Raw genomic sequence first — 19018 nt, 5'->3', positions numbered from 1 at the left:
TTTCTTAAAACAGCACGTCTAACAAGGCAGCATCTTTTCAGTATTGCACAGTCTATCCACAGGATTTCATTCTGACTCCAGTGTGTGGGATTTGAACTGACAGATTCTTGACACCCTGCAAAGGTGTTAGCAAACAAAACAAAATGGAAGATAGTTTATAGAACAAAAGAAGGGTAACTTTATTATAGTAAAAGGAACACATCAATGGAGGGTGAAAGAGGAGAAAGGAGCTAGGCAGAGGGAAAGAAAGGCAAGGAGGATTGCCTTTCTACAGCAACTGTCACGATGTCAAAGCTCACTGAAATATTTCAAGACAGTGAAAAACCTTTTGCAATTGTAGTCACTGTATTAACACAGGAACTGCTGCAGTCAGTTTGTATATCACTTCTTTCCATTTATTCACGGAAGGATAAATAATGTAAGGGCCGTGAGGAATAACTCTGTTGCTTGTTTTTTGAATAACTGAATGGAGGTTTGAGAGAGATAATGGGAGCTGCAGATGCTGGAGAATCCAAGATAATAAAGTGTGGAGCTGGATGAACACAGCAGGCCAAGTAGCATCTCAGGAGCACAAAAGCAGATGTTTCGGGCCTAGACACTTCATCAGAACTTCCTATTCCCTGGCCCCCAACACCTCATTTTCACCATGGACGTCCAGTCCCTATACACCTGTATTCCGCATGCAGATGGCCTCAAGGCCCTCTGCTTCTTCCAGTCCTGCAGGCCCGACCAGTCCCCCTCCACCGACACCCTCATCCGCCTAGCTGAACTCGTCCTCACCCTCAACAACTTCTCTTTCGATTCCTCCCACTTCCTACAGACAAAGGGGGTGGCCATGGGCACCTGCATGGGCCCCAGCTATGCCTGCCTCTTTGTAGGTTACGTGGAACAGTCCCTCTTCCACACCTACACAGGCCCCAAACCCCACCTCTTCCTCCGTTACAATGATGACTGTGTCGGCGCCGCCTCTTGCTCCCCAGAGGAGCTCGAACAGTTCATCCACTTCACCAACACCTTCCACCCCAACCTTCAGTTCACCTGGGCCATCGCCAGCACATCCCTCACCTTCCTGGGCATCTCAGTCTCCATCTCAGGCAACCAGCTTGTAACTGATGTCCATTTTAAGCCCACCGACTCCCACAGCTACCTAGAATACACCTCCTCCCACCCACCCTCCTGCAAAAATTCCATCCCCTCTTCCCAATTCCTCCGCCTCTGCCTCCACCGCATCTGCTCCCACGATGAGGCATTCCACTCCCGTACATCCCAGATGTCCAAGTTCTTCAAGGACCGCAACCTCCCCCCCCCACAGTGGTCAAGAACGCCCTTGACCGCGTATCCCGCATTTCCCGCAACACATCCCTCACACCCCGCCCCCGCCACAACCGCCCAAAGAGGATCCCCCTCGTTCTCACACACCACCCCACCAACCTCCGGATACAATGCATCATCCTCCGACACTTCCGCCATCTACAATCCGACCCCACCACCCAAGACATTTTTCCATCCCCACCCCCGTCTGCTTTCTGGAGAGACCACTCTCTCTGTGACTCCCTTGTTCACTCCACACTGCCCTCCAACCCCACCACATCCGGCACCTTTCCCTGCAACCGCAGGAAATGCTACACTTGCCCCCACACCTCCGCCCTCACGCCTATCCCAGGCCCCAAGATGACTTTCCATATTAAGCAGAGGTTCACCTGCACATCTGCCAATGTGGTATACTGTATCCATTGTACCCGGTGTGGCTTCCTCTACATTGGGGAAACCAAGCAGAGGCTTGGGGACCGTTTTGCAGAACACCTCCGCTCGGTTCGCAATAAACAACTGCACCTCCCAGTTGCAAACCATTTCCACTCCCCCTCCCATTCTTTAGATGACATGTCCATCATGGGCCTCCTGCAGTGCCACAATGATGCCACCCGAAGGTTGCAGGAACAGCAACTCATATTCCACTTGGGAACCCTGCAGCCCAATGGTATCAATGTGGACTTCACCAGCTTCAAAATCTCCCCTTCCCCCACCGCATCCCAAAACCAGCCCAGTTGGTCCCCTCCCCCCACTGCACCACACAACCTGCCCAGCCTGTCTCTGCCTCCCTAACCTGTTCTTCCTCTCACCCATCCCATCCTCCCACCCCAAGCCGCACCTCCATTTCCTACCTAACCAACCTCATCCCACCTCCTTGACCTGTCCGTCTTCCCTGGACTGACCTATCCCCTCCCTACCTATACTCTCCTCTCCACCTATCTTCTTCTCTCTCCATCTTCGGTCCGCCTCCCCCTCTCTCCCTATTTATTCCAGAACCCTCACCCCATCCCCCCCTCTCTGATGAAGGATCTAGGCCCGAAATGTCAGCTTTTGTGCTCCTGAGATGCTGCTTGGCCTGCTGTGTTCATCCAGCTTCACACTTTATTATCTTGGAGATTTGAGAGGCAGGTTTTCTGCACAGGAGGGTGGTCAGAGCCTGGAATGCAATGCCAAAGGAGGTGGTGAAAGTGGCTATAATAGGAACATTTAAAGAAGCATACTGACAAACACATGAATAGACAGGGAATAGGAGGGTAGGGACCGCACAGAGGCAAAAGGTTTTTAAGTTTAGAAAGGCGTCGTGTGTGCACGTAGTTTTGGTGAGTGACAGGACCTGTTCCTGTGCTGGACCGCTCTCTCTTTTGTTCTAGTTCCACTGGAAAGAATAGCTAGGACTTCTGTCCAATTAAGATTGATCTCCATTGAGGTGCGTGCTTTGGTGAATAAGGCCAAGGCGATCATCAAGTAATGGGGGTCAATCCGGTGTAAAAATCTGGGAAATATCTCATCATCCACAAGAACACAATCAATGCAAGTTTGCACCCATACCCTCCCACTAGTGATGCCACAGTATCTTCATCACTGCAGAATACAATTACTGTGTGATCAATTTGCATAGACTGATCCCACAGTAAATATATGGGAATTGACATTCTGTATTATTTTAAACATGGAACAGTTGGTCATAACCTGGCCCGAGTTAGTAGTTCACGGGCTCAAGTGCCACTGAAGTGATCACAACAATCTAGGCCAAAGTCAAAGCAGCACTGGGGGAGCCCCGCACCTTCTGGGGGAGGCTGGGGGGGGCGGTGAGGAGAGAAAAGAGAGGGGTCAGCACCGGGGGAGACGCGCACTGCCCGGGGAGGAGGGATCAGCACCCGGGGGAGCCCCGCATTGTCAGTGGGCATCAGACCCCTGTATGATCCCACCACAGCTGATGGTGGAATTTGAAGTCAGTTTAAAAAAAATCTGAAAATAAACAATATACTGACAACCATGAAATCATAGTTTATTGTCAGCGAAACCCACTGAGTTCACTAATGTCTTTCACGGATAGAAAGCTGCCATCCTCACCTGGTCTGGCCACCATGTGACTCTAGACCCAAAGCCAAGTGGTTTATTCTGATCTGCCTGCAGAAATGGTGTAGCAAGCCACTTAGCTGTGCCAATTACTACAAATATCAAAAAAAATTGAACGAAGCAGACCAACCAGGATTCACCTCGGCACCAGAAACAGCAAAAACAGCCTGCCAATTCTGCAAAGTCCTCCATTATAACATCTGGGGGCTGGTGCCAGAGCTGGGAGTGTTGTCTCACAAGCTAGTCAAGCAACAGCCTGACATTGTCACATTCTTGTAATCATACCTTCCAGACAAAGTCCCTGATGCGCCACCACCTTTCCTGGATACGGCACAGGGGTATACAGTCAGGAGGATGTTACCCTGGGAATCCACAGCATTGACTAGGACCCATGCAGTCTCATGATTTCAGGTTAAACACGGGCAGATCATCACCAACACCTTCAAGGGAGAGACAATAAATACTGGCCCAACGATGATGCCCACATCCCATGAACGAAAAATGAAAAAAAAGTGCGAAAAGGCATCTATTTGGGTTTATAAACAGGGAGAGTTTTAACAGATATGGGCCAAATGAGACTTGGTCAGATTGGGATGTCTGGTCAGCACTGACGAGTTGGTCTGTTTCTGTGTTGAGTTCGTACATAAACTGATCATGAAGCTCTGAGATTGAATTGATCTTTACAGGAAAAGCATCAATATTGGGAATTCTGAAACTTCAAGTAAAGCAACTAAAGTTCCCTAAAAGGTTCCCCTTCACCAGGGAAATGTCCTCAGTTTTTACCCTGAAAGATGTAGTACAAATAAACCCCGACAGAATGTTGGTACGAAGTCTAATGATTGTTCCACTGCACCTTCATTAACAAGCTGTTATCTGTGTATTTTACAACTAGTCCCAGTGAAAATTCTATTAAAGGAAATTTAGAAGTTGGATTTGATTTAATTTAAATATAAAATAACACTTCTATTGTTTACAAGTTCATTATGAAGTGTAACTGCTTTAGGCAGTGATATAAACAGGGATGCCACCCAGTCTCAAGTGTTTTTCTCCTAACTAAACTGGTCTCACTTTTTTTCCCCTCCCTGATGCCTCCAGATAAAATCCATTTCGGAACTGACAGACCTTTACTTAGCCTTTACTCTTCACTTATCTCTTCTTTCCTGCTACAGCTTTCTTCCTGATAATGGGACCATGGTCATTTTTAACTTTGCTTTAACACCATGCCCTCACAGATCTAAAACCAATGCTTTCAACAGTGTTACCCGATGTAGTTTGATGGAACTGGAAGTGATAGACTGCAGTGGCTTTAAGCTGTATTTACAACACAACAGTATTGCCAATTCAGAGCAGTTTCATTTTGCAGGATGTTGCAGCTACTGTGGAAATCTGTAGCTGCAGGGAGACTCTACACAGGAGATGGGGGTCTTACTCTGGTTTGTTTCAGTTAGTTTGGGTCCTACCACCCAATTTAATCTTGCTAGGAAAAATTGGGCAGAATCCTTTCACTGTAGTTGTTGCCACAATGGCGAGATATCCGTCAGAGTGGCACATGTACTGGTTGTTCTTGATCAGAGGTATAAGTCTAGCTGCATAAATGGCTCATGTCACAAAGGTTTGGCCCACAGGAAGTGCCAGTAAAGGGCAATAAACTGCTGGCAGGTGAGCTGCAAGAACTTTGAAATTAAGACATTGTCTAGCAATGAAAACACTCGGGAGGAAAGCTTCGACAAGCAGTCTCTCAGTGACCACAACAGAGCTCAGCAGCAGCTGATTGGAATGACAAGCCAGGGAGACTACAAAGAGCACATTCCTCAGAGCCTGGAACAGGTTGAGAAGTCCAGGACTAAGGGTCAAATTGGAGTTAATTGCTCTCTTAACAATCTCAACTGCTTCTTAATGACTTATCCAACAGTTTACTTGCTTGTCTCTAATTCTGCATCAGGGAGAGGGAGAGATCTCATCAAGATCCAATTTCTGTAACTTCCTTACTGTGCAGGTCGAGAGACTCCTGCTGCATTGAATAGTGTTTCCAGCTCACTGGAGGAGGAAAAATTGGAGGTAAACAAGGAAAATGTCATCACCTGGGATTCTGTGTCTTTGTTTGGTAATGAGGAATATTTGAACTGGCTGCTTTACCAGTGGGAAAGACAGAATCTGCCCTTAAGCCTGGGACCTACCTGAAGCATGGATGAAACCCTCATTGTGTCCCAATGAGATTTTCTGGAACTATAATGGAGCAATGTGGGGAAATTTCTGGAAAATGCAGCATTAACACACTGTAGTCTCGGCAAAGATAGTAGCGGGGCACATGGAGTTCAGTTTAAGCATGACACCTCTTATATTGTCTAATTGCAGATTTCTAAAGAATGAGAGAACCTCTTATTTTTAGGGTCTTTTACAGGCAGACAATGAGCTTGTTGGTATTTTGAACAGCACTGTCTTTCAAACAGGACATTAAAATATTAATTCACACGAAATGGGTGTGATTGGCTGGGCCAGCATTTATTGCCCATTGCTAATTGCGCTGAGGACAGTTAAGAGTCAGCCACGTTGCTGTGGGTCTGGAATAACATGTAGGCCTGACCGGGTAAGGATGGCAGATTTCTTTCCTGAAGGACAGTAGTGAACCAGGTGTTATTTTTTCTGACAGATGGCACTGGTTTCATGGTCATCATTAAACTCTTAACTCCAGACTTTTTAAATTGAATGAAAATGCCACTCTCTGTCATGGTAGCATTTGAACCAAGGTCCCCAGATCATTACCCGAGTCACTTGATTAATAGTCTCGCAATGATACCACTAGGCCATCACCTCCCCTCTGCTGGTGTTGCCTGAAGGATGAATATTGGTTGAACAAATGACAAAACTTTACACTCTCTGTCAAAGAAAATCAAGGATCTTGAACACTAGTTGACGTGGACCATAGAGCAACAATGTGCTATCTCACCCAGAGATGACACCCTCTGACACTGTCGCACTCCCTGAATCATGCACTGAAGTGTCAGCCTTGATTATGTACTCAGCTTTTAGAGTAGAATTTGAACTCATGACTCAGACTCAGTTGAGAGGTGATTATGCAGCTGACATGAAATGGAACGGACCTGGTGGAATGTTCTGTGATGCTGTGCAAGCTCCAAGACATAAGCACTACTCTTGCCTTTGGCGCCAAGAGCAATGGTCCTTGAGAGACATTGATGATCATTGCCTTTGGACAATACTTTATGGTGGATGAGATGCTGAGGCTGTAAACCATCCCCACAGTTAAATAGTTTCACAACCACTCGACAAATGGGCTCTGAGTGAGATAATTTTGGGGTATATGTAGAAACCTTTGGTAGAATATCCACATCTTCAGGAAAGAAGCAAGTGAAAAACCTGCCACAAGAAAGCCACCTGGATTTCCTTAAAGTAACAAAATGAGCTGAGGCTGCAGTTATTTGAAGACACCAAGTTACAAGCCGTTTAATTCATCTCCTTCCACACTTAACTCACCTATAACAACTATGGGCCTCCTGATAATGTTCGCTAACACAAAGATGTGGACATCCTGATAAATGTTTGCAAAAGAATGGCTTGCAGGAGTCGCCGGATTGGATGATTCAATCACATTCTGCCATTCTTGATCCCAGATCTGTGTGAAAATAAAACAAAGTAGATTCCACAACAGAAAAGATATGACGAAGTGGGCATCACAGAGACATAGCTGCTAGGGGATCAGTATTGGAAGCTGAATATCCAAGGATATATGAACCATACCATCAAATCCCTACAGTGTGGGAACAGGCCCTTCGGCTCAACAAGTTCACACTGACCCTCACAGCATCCCACCCAGGCCCATCCCCACATAACCCACCTAGTCTACACATCCCTGAACACTACAGCAATCTGGCATGGCCAAGCCATCTAACCTGCACATCTTTGGACTATGGGAGTAAACCAGAGCACCCGGAGGAAACCCATGCAAACACAGGGAGAATGTGCAAACTCCACACAGACAGTTGCCTGAGGCTGGAATCGAACCCAGGGCCCTGGTGCTGTGAGGCAGCAGTGCTAAGATACATCTTATTAAAAAAAGATAGGCAGGGAGGCAGAGGGGGTGAGGTTGCCTTATTAGCAAAAAAATGAAATTCAATCAATAGTAAGAGACAAAGTAGGGTCAGAGTTTAGGAACCGCAAAGGCAAAAAAATAACCGTAGTTAGGGTTGTGTACAGGCCTCCAAACAGTAGTCAGGAGCTGGGCCACAAGATACGCCAGGAGATTGAAAAGCTGTATAAGAAAGGAAAAGTCACAGTGATCATGGGGGATTTCAATCTGCAGGTGGACTGGGATAATCAAGTTGGTAGTGGATTGAAAGAAAAGGAATCTGTGGAATATCTACAAGATGGCTTTTTGGAGCAGCTTGTGGTGTAGCCCACTAGGGAACAGACAATACTGGATTTAGTGATGTGTAATAAGGCAGGCTTGCTATGGGAGCTTAAGGTGTAGGTACCCCTACGAGGCAGTGATCTTAAGACGATTGAATTTACACTGCAATCTGAGAGGGAGAAGACAGAATTAGAGGTAACAGTATTACAGCTGAATAAAGGTGACTGCAGAGGTATGGAGGAGGAGCTGGGCAGAATTGTCTGGAAGACGAGCCAAGCAGGAAAGACAGTGGAACAGCAATGGCAGGAGTTTCTGGGAGTAACTCAGGAGATGCAGCAAAAGTTCATCCTTAGGAGAAAGAAGCATGGTACAGGGAGGATGAGGCAACCATGGCTGACTAGGGATGTCAGGGGTAGCATAAACGCGAAAGAGAAAGCATATAATGTGGCATAGAGCAATGGGAACCCAAAGGATTGGGAAGTTTACAAAGACCAACAGAGGGCAACAAGAGAAGAAATAAGGAGGGAGAAGATTAAATATGAGGGTAAGCTAGCCAGTAGTATAAATGAAGGCTGTAAGAGTCTCTAAGTATATAAAGGGCAAAAGGGAGGCATTGAAACATTGGAAAGTGATGCTGGAGAGATAGTCGTGGGGAACAAGGAAATGACTGAGGAACGGAATTACTTTGCGTTACCCTTCACAGTGGAAGACTTGAGTAACATCCCAAAAATTTGAGGCGGCAGAGCTGACCATCACCAGGACCAGATGGACTACACCCCAGAGTTCCAAAGGAAATAGCTGAAGAGATAGTGGAAGCAATAGTGGTGATCTTCAGGAATTGCTAGAGTCAGGGACGGTCCCAGAGGATTGGAAAATCGCTAACATGACACTCCTGTTTAAAATGGGAGTAAGGCAAAAGCTGGAAAATTACAGGCTGATTAGCCTAACCTCGGTTGTGAGTAAGATTTTAAAGTCCATTGTAAAGGATGAGATTTCTGAATATTTGAAAGAGTGTAGATATTCTGCCAGCGTCAGTGCTGGGACCCTCCCACTTCCTACAGCCAAAAGGCATGGCCATGGGAGCCCGTATGGGCCCAAGCTATTCCTGCCTCTTTGTAGGATACATGGAACAGTCCCTCTTCTGCAGCTACACTAGCCCCACACCCTACCTCTTCCTCCGTTACAACAACGACTGTATCGGCGCTGCTTTGTGCTCCCACATGGAGCTTCACCCACTTTACTATCACCTTCCACACCAACGTTATGATCACCTGGAACATCTCCAATACCTCTCTCTCCTTCCTGGGCCTCTGCCCCCATCTCTGGTAACCACCTAGAAACTGATATCTATTTCAAGCCTACTGATTCCCACAGCTACCTAGACTACACCTCCTCTCACCCACCTTCCTGCGAGAATGCCATCTGCTCCCAAGATAAGGCATTCCACTCCTGGGCATCCCAGATGTTCTTGTTTGTCAAGGACTGCAACTTTCCCCTCCACATCGCCAAAAACACACGCAACACATCTCTCAGATTTAACGCAACTCAGCCCTCACACCCCCTCCCCGCAATAACAACAACAGAATCTCCCTTATCCTCACATACCCCCCCACCAACCTCCGGATCCAACACATCATCCTCCCGTAGTTCTGCCATCTCCTATCTGACCCCACTAACAGGGATATATTCCACCCCCCCAACCCTTGTCTGCCTTCCGGAGGGACCACACTCTCCGTGACTCCCTCGTCCGCTCCACAGTCCCCTCCAGCCCCACCACACCCGGCACTTTTCCCTGCAACTGCAGGAAGTGCTACACCTGCCCCTATACCTCCTCCCTCACCCCCATCCCAGGCCCCAGGAAGACTTCACGCATCAAGCAGATGTTCACCTGCACATCTGCCAATGTGATATACTGCATCCGCTGTATCCAGTGTGGCTTCTTCTACATCGGGGAAACCAAGCGGAGGCTCGGGGACCGCTTCGTGGAACACCTACGCTCGGTTCGCAATAAACAACTACACTTCCCAGTCACGAACCACTTCAACTCCCGCTCCCACTCCTTGGATGACATGTCCATCCTGGGCCTCCTCCAGTGCCACAGTGATGCCACCCAAAGGCTGGAGGAACAGCACCTCATATTCTGCTTGGGAACCCTGCAGCCCAATGGTATCAATGTGGACTTCACAAGCTTCAAAATCTCCCCTCCCACTGACCTTATTCCAAGACTTGACTCCACTTCCTTGACCTGTCCATCTTTTCTTCCACCTATCCGCTCTTCCCACCTCACTGATCAACCCCATCCCAACTTCCTATCTCCTAGCCCCATCCCTGCTTCCTTGACCTGTCTGTCTTCCCTCCCACCTTACTGACCAACCCCCATCCCAACTCCCTTCCTACACTCACTTGTACTGGCTTCAGCCCTGGCTGCTTTCTCTCCACCTATCTGCTCCTCTATCCACCTTCTACCCTCACCTCCCCCTCTCTATTTATTTCAGAGTCCCCTTCCCCTCCCCAATTTCTGAAGGGTCCAGACCCAAAACGTCAGCTTTCCTGCTCCTCTGATCCTGCCTGGCCTGTTGTGTTCATCCAGCTTCACACCTTGTTATCTCACAGTGTCAGGACCACAACTTTTCACTTTATACATTAAATGGTCTCGATGAAGGAACAGAGGGCATTCTGGCTAAGTTTGCAGATGATACAAAGATGGGTGGAGGGACAGGTAGTATTGAGGAGATGGGGAGGCTGTAGAAGGATTTGGACAGGTTAGGAGAATGGGAAAAGAAGTGGCAGATGGAGTACAATGTGGGAGAGTGTCAGGTCACGCACTTTGGTAAGAGGAGGAGGTATGGACTGTCTTCTAAAAGGGGAGAAATTTCAGAAGCCTGAATGCAGAGAGACTTGGGAGTTCTAGTCCAGGATTTATTCAAGGTAAACAGTAGTCAGGAAGGCTAATGAAATGTTGGCATTTATTTTGAGAGGACTTGAATATAAAAGCAGGAATGTACTTCTGAGGCTTTATAAGGATCTGGTCAGGCCACATTTGGAGTATTGTGTGCAGTAATGGCCCCATATCTCAGGAAGGATGTACTGGCCCTGGAGCAGGCTCAGGGGAGGCTCACTAGAATGGTCCCAGGAATGGGAAAGCTTAGCATATGAGGAATATTTGACTACTCTGGGCCTGTACTCGGATTTTAGAGGGCGAGGGTGGGATCTAGTTGGAGATTGGCCTAAACGGCCTGGACAGAGTGGATATTGGGAAGATGTTTCTATTGGGAGGAGAGACTAGGACCCGAGGGCACAGCCTTAGAGTAAAGGGAAGACCTTTTAGAACTGCGATAAAGGAGAAACTTCTTCAGCCAGAGAGTGGTGAATCTATGGAATTCACTGCCACAGAAGGCTGTGGAGACCAGACATTGAGTACATTTAAGACTGAGATAGATAGGTTCTTGATTATCAAGGGGATCTAGGATTAAGGGGAGAAAGCAGGAGAATGGGGTCTTGAAACTTATCAGCCATGATTGAATGGCAGAGCAGACTCGATGGGCTGAATGGCCTAACTTCTGTTCCTATGTCTTGTGGTCTTAAAATCCTCAAGGAGTTCGATCATATCACTTAGAAAATTAAAGCAAATTAACTCCCTAAAGATACTGGCATCAAGCACTTAAACAGGACAGCTGGGCAATTAGGTAAGTGAAATTCCCTACACCTGTCCCTCCAAAAAATAAACAAACAAACCTCATCAGCAATTGGTCAAATTCAGCATTTAACCTTTATCATATTCCTATTGACTCAACATACACCTTGCTGTTCCAAACCATTAGTTGTGGGAAACTGTACTAAGTTTAATACTCAAAAGTATATACAGTGGAGCAGTGAGTTGAATCTCAACATTCAGGAAAGGACTTGGATTTTAATCTGGGGAAGATCCTGTGACCTTTCTCATTAGATACAGCACCAATTTCCACCATGCTTGATAATGAAATAGGATAGGACACTGTCCAAAGGACATGTGGAGCTGGAAAAGCACAGCAGGTCAGGCAGCATCAGAGGAGCAGGGAAGTCAACGTTTCAGGTTGAGACCCTTCATCAGGATAGGACACTAGTTGATTGAGATCCTGAACATCAGGATCAGTGAATAACAGCCACGCTACAGATTTATAGATATACCATGATGAATAAGGCAGTCGGGCAGATGTTAAACACTTAAGGTATTTTAAAACAAAGTAAAGGTTTTTCTGATGAAAAGCTTATTGACCCAAAACACAACCTCAGTCCCGCATCCCAGACATCCTGCCTAACCCAGAACGTTCCCAGCTTTTCTGGGATTTAGAACAACGCTGATCAAAGTATATGGCAAGTCATTTTGCTAAGATTTTAAGAGTATGAAATGACATGAATAATGCAGAATATATTTCATTGCAAAACAGACTAAAGGGAGAAACAATAAAGTATTTTGCAAAGTTAGTGTTGAGGGGAAAAAAATGCACCATGTTGGAGAGACTCTGCAGCTCAGAGTGTGTGTGAAAAATGAAGCAGAGGTGAAGGAGTTGGATTTAACAAAGATGACAGGAGCCCATTCCTGGAGAGGTAGCGAGAGCCTCTGTTCACCTCCCTCAGGGAAGGGGCAGTAGGTCTCCCCAGAATTGAGGAGCCCAGGGCCAGATGCCCCATCCACAGAGCTGCTGCCATCCATAAGGCACAAGCTGTTGTGGGACTGAAACTCAGGTGGTGCCCAGGAGTATCACTGACCCCTTACCTTAGGTGAATGTTTGTGTTGGGGGTGGGGTCATGGTGAGGCTGGTCATGGTAAGGCAGGGGGTGTGGGGGTCAGCAGGAAAGGTAGGGATGACTGTCAGCACATTCCCCTGTTCACGAGGCCAAGCTGTTAATCAGGCACTGAATGCCTTTGTTCAGAGTCTCCCCGGAACCCACATGATGAGCCTCTTGTCCACCTCTAGGTAATTGTAGCAACAACAGGAAGAGGTCTGTAGGGTATTTATTACCCACTGAACAGCCTCAATTTCTACTCAACTGTGGATCTTCCCATCACAGACCTAATCATCCTGGAGGTGCGAAAGTGATGGGATCCCTACTTGCCACAATTCAGCCTAACTAAACGCTCCTCCTGTCAAACATACCTCAAGGGTGGGTATTAAATGTTTCAAGTCAGGGTAAGGACATCAGAACTTGAAAAGTTAGAGATGCGAACAAGGGAAGGGTGGATGTGGTGGGATGGGAAACAAAAAAAAAGGTCTGTGAATGAATATAAGAAACAGAGGTTACATTTCAATCCTTGGTATGATGGTTATTCATCACAATAATCAAATGATTCGCTGGTGCAAACCCAATGAAACAAAGTGAGAAATCTGCCCAACATCCCTTTGGGCTTTTATGTTAAAAAGCAAAACACCAGAACTAAATCATCAGAAATACCCAACTATATTTACTTGCTGATTTTCCAGTCAGTCAATTATGGACATTTTTCTAATCTTTTATTCACCTACTCTCAAATAGGTCCTAAATTTTTCACAAAACATTTTCAAACTCCTTACGTTTGATATGAGGGAGGGAGTCATGTCGAGAGACAGACGGTCTGCCATCTCAGTGTCAGCACCAAACACCCAAACCATGATTTTTGTTTTATTCATTCATGAGAACGAGGGCTTCGCTGGCTAGGCCAGCATTTACTGTCCCTCCCTAATTGCCCAGAGGGCAGTTCAGAGCCAACCACATTACTTGGGTCTGGAGTCACAGGTAGGCCTCATGATGGCAGTTTCCTTCCCTAAAGGACATTAGTGAACCAGATGGGTTTGTCCAACAATCAACAATGGATTCACGGTCATCATTAGACTCTTCATTCCAGATTTTTGTTGAATTCAAATTCCACCATTTGCCATAGCAGGATTTAAACCCACATTCCTAGAACATTACACTGTTCTCTGGATTAACAGCCCAGCAATAACACCAATAGGCTGTCACCTCCTCAGTTAAACCAAATCCAGAAAACACACTCACTATCCAGTACCATCAGGGGTGCACTCCTTACAGCATCTGAACAACGTTTATAGCAATGCCTGCCCAGCTATCACATTCTGGTTCCCTCATTATCAATTTGCCACTTTAGTTAGCTTAGCCAATTCTTCTCAAAATAAGAGATAACAAAGTGTAGAGGTGGATGTAGTGGTGGGCTTGTGGAATTCATTGCCGCAGAGTGCAGTGGAGGCCGGGACGTTGGATGCCTTCAAGGCAGAGATCGACAAATTCTTGATCTCATAAGGAATCAAGGGCTATGGGGAGAGTGCAGGGAAGTGGAGTTGAAATGCCCATCAGCCATGATTTAAATGGCGGAGTGGACTTGATGGGCCGAATGGCCTCATTTCCACTCCTATGTCTTATGGATGAGCACAGCAGGCCAAGCAGCATCAGAGGAGCAGGAATGCTGACATTTCAGGCCTAGACCCTTCTTCAGAAATAAGGACAGTTTTAACCTATAGACCCATGTCCAGTCAAAGCTACTCTGAAACAAGCCAAACTCACTTCTTACAGATGTCTGTAACCCGATAATGGAGGACATGTTTGACCCATCAATCTGGAGAATTTAGAGCAACAACAGCAACTTTTATTTATATAGCATTATTAATGATCCAGTCAATGGCAGAAATATGTCTTTATGTATCAGCATTGGGCTACACACCACATAAAATGGAAAAGGGCTTTGGCAGGAATAACACCAGCTGTCAACACCACCCTCAAATTGAAACATGAGGGTACGTATGGAGGTGATCAACTGGTTTGGTGACTCCTGTAACATGGGAAAAGCCAAAAGAGAAACAAAATGGATGGAAAATTGTCTCAAAGACATTTCTCAGAAATGGAATTGTTGAACAACTGACCCTGATTCAAACGAAAGGCATCAGCAAAAATGAGCTAAAAGGCACTTCGACAGCAGACCAATATGGATGAGGCTGGGAGCAGGGAGATGGGAGATGGGAGTTGAAGGAAGTGGAGGATCTGGAATTCCAGAACCAGTGGCTGATAACTGAAAGGAATGGCTGGTCGTGGTGGGCTGAAGGGAATGGAGTTTTATTTTTGCTCATTCAGGTGACATGGGCACCACCGATTGGGCCAGCATTAGTCATCCATCACTAATTGTCCTCAGGGTTGGGTGTGGAACAATGCAGGCAAATACCAGGAAACAAAAACAAGAACAAATGAAAGCTACAGCAGATTGGTCAGCATTCTAAAAGTTTATTAGATCCTTCAGTTCTGATGAAGAGGTTTATACTTGTCTTAAAAACCTGCCTTTTCCTGCTACAGATGTTCAGAGAATGACTACATATTTCATGTCCTTTCACTTTTCAGTTCAGATGGTGAACATTTTCAGTCTGTAAATGTTATCTTTGGAAATGTGAAATTCTCTTATCAAAGTGGGAAAGAACTTGGAGAAATACTTTCAGGGTAATTGGAACTTTGTGCTGAGCAAGATGAGTGATGGAGTAATTCTCAGCTGAATTTCCATCTATTCTTCCCTTAAACTCCACCAAGTTCACGAAATAAAAATGACTGAAGAATTTTTAATCCTACCTTTTGGTGATGGAGCAAATCTGGATCGAAAAATCTCTGGTCTTTTCTGTATTCTGTCTGTAATCGTAATTTGAAGTTTGTATCATGGGTTTTCACCAATGCCTCATGGAAAATTTTCTGCAGGACAAGGTCTGTATCCTGAACACCCCACATGTATAGAGAGACAGAATGTAAGAGACTGTTCCCTTCTCCTGCCCAAGAAGAAGGATATTTATGAGCATCATACAAACATAATTAGTAGATGATACATTTACAGATACCAAATGCTTCAATGAATTGTTCTACCTCTGTGCTGAGTTCAGACCCACCATTCTCTGTTGATAATTGATGTGACTTTCTCAAAGCCTCCTTCCCAGTGGTTGTAAAACCTCAGATCCAGGATTAACTGCGTATCTCTGATTTGTCAATCTGCCCAGAAATTTATTGATAATTCCTGCTTTGATTAAATTTGCAGTCTAGTCAGAGAAATCACAATGCTGATTTTTGTTCCTCAAATATTGGAGTTAGCTGATTGCCTGATTACCCAGCCTAGCTAATGAGATGCAAGAAGCTGATTTAAATTTCCAGATAAAGCAAACTTCGTGTATCCATCAAAAACAAAGAATCCGTGAGAGGACGCAACCGGCTGGAACAGTTCCAGGTGCTATTCCCGTGGGTCCAAAGCAGGATTGAGAGAGAAACGGAACCATCAGCGACAAGGAATAGTAAGCACAAAAAACAAAGTGGTTATTAATATGGGCTGATTCAAAAGGCACAGTTGTGATCTGTAGAAAAATGTAGACCGTAAACACTGCTGAACAGAATAGCGATTGAGAATTTTACTGTGAGGGTAACATTACCAACTGGCTTCAGTTCCCCTTTGAAGTCTTCTCGTTACTAAGCTGCTGAAATTCCACGAGATGGGGAAACTGGCCTCCATCACCACAAGAGCTCAAAATTACTAAATTCTCACACTCCAGTGAGGTCATTCTTCACTTCTAAAGATGTTTATGTTTGCAACCTCGCTTGGACTGTGGGCGGCTGCATTTCATGCTCAAGATCAGGAAATTGGGACCTATTCAAACAGAATTCGCTTGGTCTGGTTATTTCTAGCCTTTCATTTTATAACGTTGTGTTGACAAAACAATAAACAAATGCACATGACCAATTCGTGGACTTGGCCTTTAACATCAAGTTGTATATCTTCGCGCCGAAGTGAAGCAAATCTGATGTTCAGTGATTACACGATCGCTGATTATCCTAAAATACCCACCCGACATCCATTTGGTGCTAACGTTTTGGGAGGAATACACGGTCACTTCAGGCTCTTGTCCTTACCTCCGAGCCAGGAGCCCAGGTTCAAGTCCTACCTGCTCTACATGGTTGTAGTAATATCCCTGAATAGGGAGATTACAAAATCTCTCCGCAGTAATGGGTTACAAATGGGATTATTACCTTGCCAACGATCAGCAAGTGAATTGTTGAGATAGGGTACACGAGGGATTCTTTTTTCCCTGTCGATAAATTGTCTGCTGTTAGTTAAAGCACTGAAAGTGAAAGCTGCTACCGTAAGAACAAGGAGACATTGACGGTTGAGAGAAAAAAGACAGGTCGGAGAGGGAAAAGTCCGGATGGAGAGAAGCAACTATCTGTAAGAGGGATAATGGGGTAAATAACGTCAGCTTCAAAAAGATAAATTCCCCTTGTGCTATCGGAGACGTGGGAACTCCTTGTCACAACTATGTACTTTAAACAAAAACTAACTTTCACTATATGTTTTGCCAAACAGAAAACGGATCCCAATAAACATCTACATTTTACTGAAGAAAGTTATTCAGCAAACACGGATTAATTGTGGTAAATAACGTTAGAGACTGACTTAAAATAAGAGACATTATTTGAATATGAAGGAACATTATTTAAACGGCTCCTTTTACTCAGTTCTTTTTATTTACAATGTCGATATTTCAGTGTCACTTCCCCCCGCCCCCCCAAACATTCTCTCAAATAGTCTCCCATTGTCTTTCTTAGAATTTTTAAATAATCTTCAGTGTACTGGGAAGTGGAACACTTTCTATTCAGGCCACCTATGTCAGCATTAAACACCATATAACACAAACGGATTCATACCAATTCTCGTTTCTCATTCCCAACAGGAAAGGCTGCTCTTGGATTAATCAGTGAGACCTTCATTGTATCTTCCCCCCAGCATTATCACATTAAAACATAACAAAATAAAGGTCCATCCAGCAGTACTTGTCACAAACTGTTTGCAATCACTCTGATTAAGGGTAATATTTGCCGACCCCAATTAAAGACGTAGTTCACTAATGATTTAAACTGGGGCAGTGAGCCAGAAGCAACACAGGGAAGGTGGGAACACAGTCACGGATCGCCGTCCCATTGTTTTGTACAACAGTACCTCACTCTCCGAAAATGTGTTCTTCTTCATCCTGAAGAGGTTTATGTAGCAATCTGACTGACACACACATAAATCTTAAACATTTTAGAACTGCCCATAAACGTTCCGGACAGTTCCTATATTTATAGATTTATTTCAAATAAATCGTTTCAACGTTTCTCTCTAAAATAACTAACCGGAAGGCTCACTGGACACAACGTTAACTGTGATTTCTCTCCACAGACACCGCCAGACCTGCTGAGTTATTCTATCAATTTCTGATTTTGTTTCTGACTTCCAACATCCGCAGTTCCTTGTTTATTTTGAATTTAACTATCCTATGGCGGGGCTGTCGTTCAACTGTAATCAATACTATTGCATTCCTGCTCCGAGCCTTCAAGGAATTCAAAACCTCCAGTAATAATTTTAAAAATGTTAAACTCGTTTAGCCAACGGTAATTCTAACAAATAAAATGTTAAATTCATTTTGAAGTTAGTCTATAAGAGAAGCGACATTGGCCGGCGCTGAAAGTTCGAGTGTAAAATTTCTCTTTTACCAGGGACTTTGAGTGGAAACTGCCTCCTGACCTCCCTGCTCCAGTTCAGGACCCGGGCTTCTTGGAGAGTCTGACAAACCTCCTCATCGAACAGCGCCTGCTCCAGGCTCCTCCGGAATCTCCGCTGGTATCCTTTGGTGCTATATAACTGCAGCGTATACTCATGCAGGCTCTTCAGGTGATGGAGCAGTTTGCCGCTGGTCGGTCTCACTATGTCTTCGCTAATTGCACCCCGCAGTTTGACCGCTTTGATTAAGTTGCTGTCTGACAGTGTGTGGGGCAGGGAGCCGTTCCACTCCATGACGGCCCAGGGAGAGGGAGAGAGCCCCCACTGCGAGGTTTTATTCTCAGCCTCTCCTTCCGAAAACACCCTTCCCCTTTCGGACGCTACAAGCAGCAAGCTCCACGAACCGGCTCATCTCTAGCTGGAGGCAGTGTCTCCACCCGCCTCCCTCTATCCCTCCCCCCCCGCCTTCTGCCCCTCCCCACCCGCCTTCTGCCCCTCCCCAGGTTCGGGCTCAGGGACTTTCCGCTCAGAAACCAGCAGCTCCCTCTAACCCATTGTTCACCACAACCATCATCCTGCCAGGGGGCCTTCACCCCCCCACCCCCAAGAGGGCAGCTCCCCCTCACCTTTGGGGGGGGCGGGTAGGGGGGTCGGGGGGTCAACCTCCCCCCTTTTCTTTATCCCCCACCCCCAGGGGTTGCTCTCCTCCCAGGGAGTGAGCTTCCCTCTCCCTC

At 45.8% G+C, this 19018-nt stretch overlaps 1 protein-coding gene across 1 annotated transcript in view; it reads right to left on the bottom strand.

Annotated features, from left to right (window-relative positions):
* LOC125464913 (tumor necrosis factor alpha-induced protein 3-like) overlaps positions 1 to 18648 on the bottom strand; it is a 48933-nt gene extending 30285 nt beyond the window's left edge. The window contains exons 1-3 of the mRNA XM_048557801.2: positions 18278 to 18648; positions 15341 to 15531; positions 6883 to 7021 (exon numbers count right to left, since the gene is read on the bottom strand). Of these exons, the coding sequence (XP_048413758.1) occupies positions 6883 to 7021; positions 15341 to 15531; positions 18278 to 18578 (631 nt within the window). The 5' untranslated portion in view covers positions 18579 to 18648. The remainder of the gene's footprint in view (positions 1 to 6882; positions 7022 to 15340; positions 15532 to 18277) is intronic.
* Positions 18649 to 19018: the final 370 nt, after the last annotated feature.

The sequence above is a fragment of the Stegostoma tigrinum genome, chromosome 24, assembly GCF_030684315.1.
Source record: "Stegostoma tigrinum isolate sSteTig4 chromosome 24, sSteTig4.hap1, whole genome shotgun sequence".
Classification (NCBI taxonomy): domain Eukaryota; kingdom Metazoa; phylum Chordata; class Chondrichthyes; order Orectolobiformes; family Stegostomatidae; genus Stegostoma; species Stegostoma tigrinum.
Note: the sequence above shows the minus strand (reverse complement) of the source record. Positions and strands in the feature narration are given on the sequence as shown.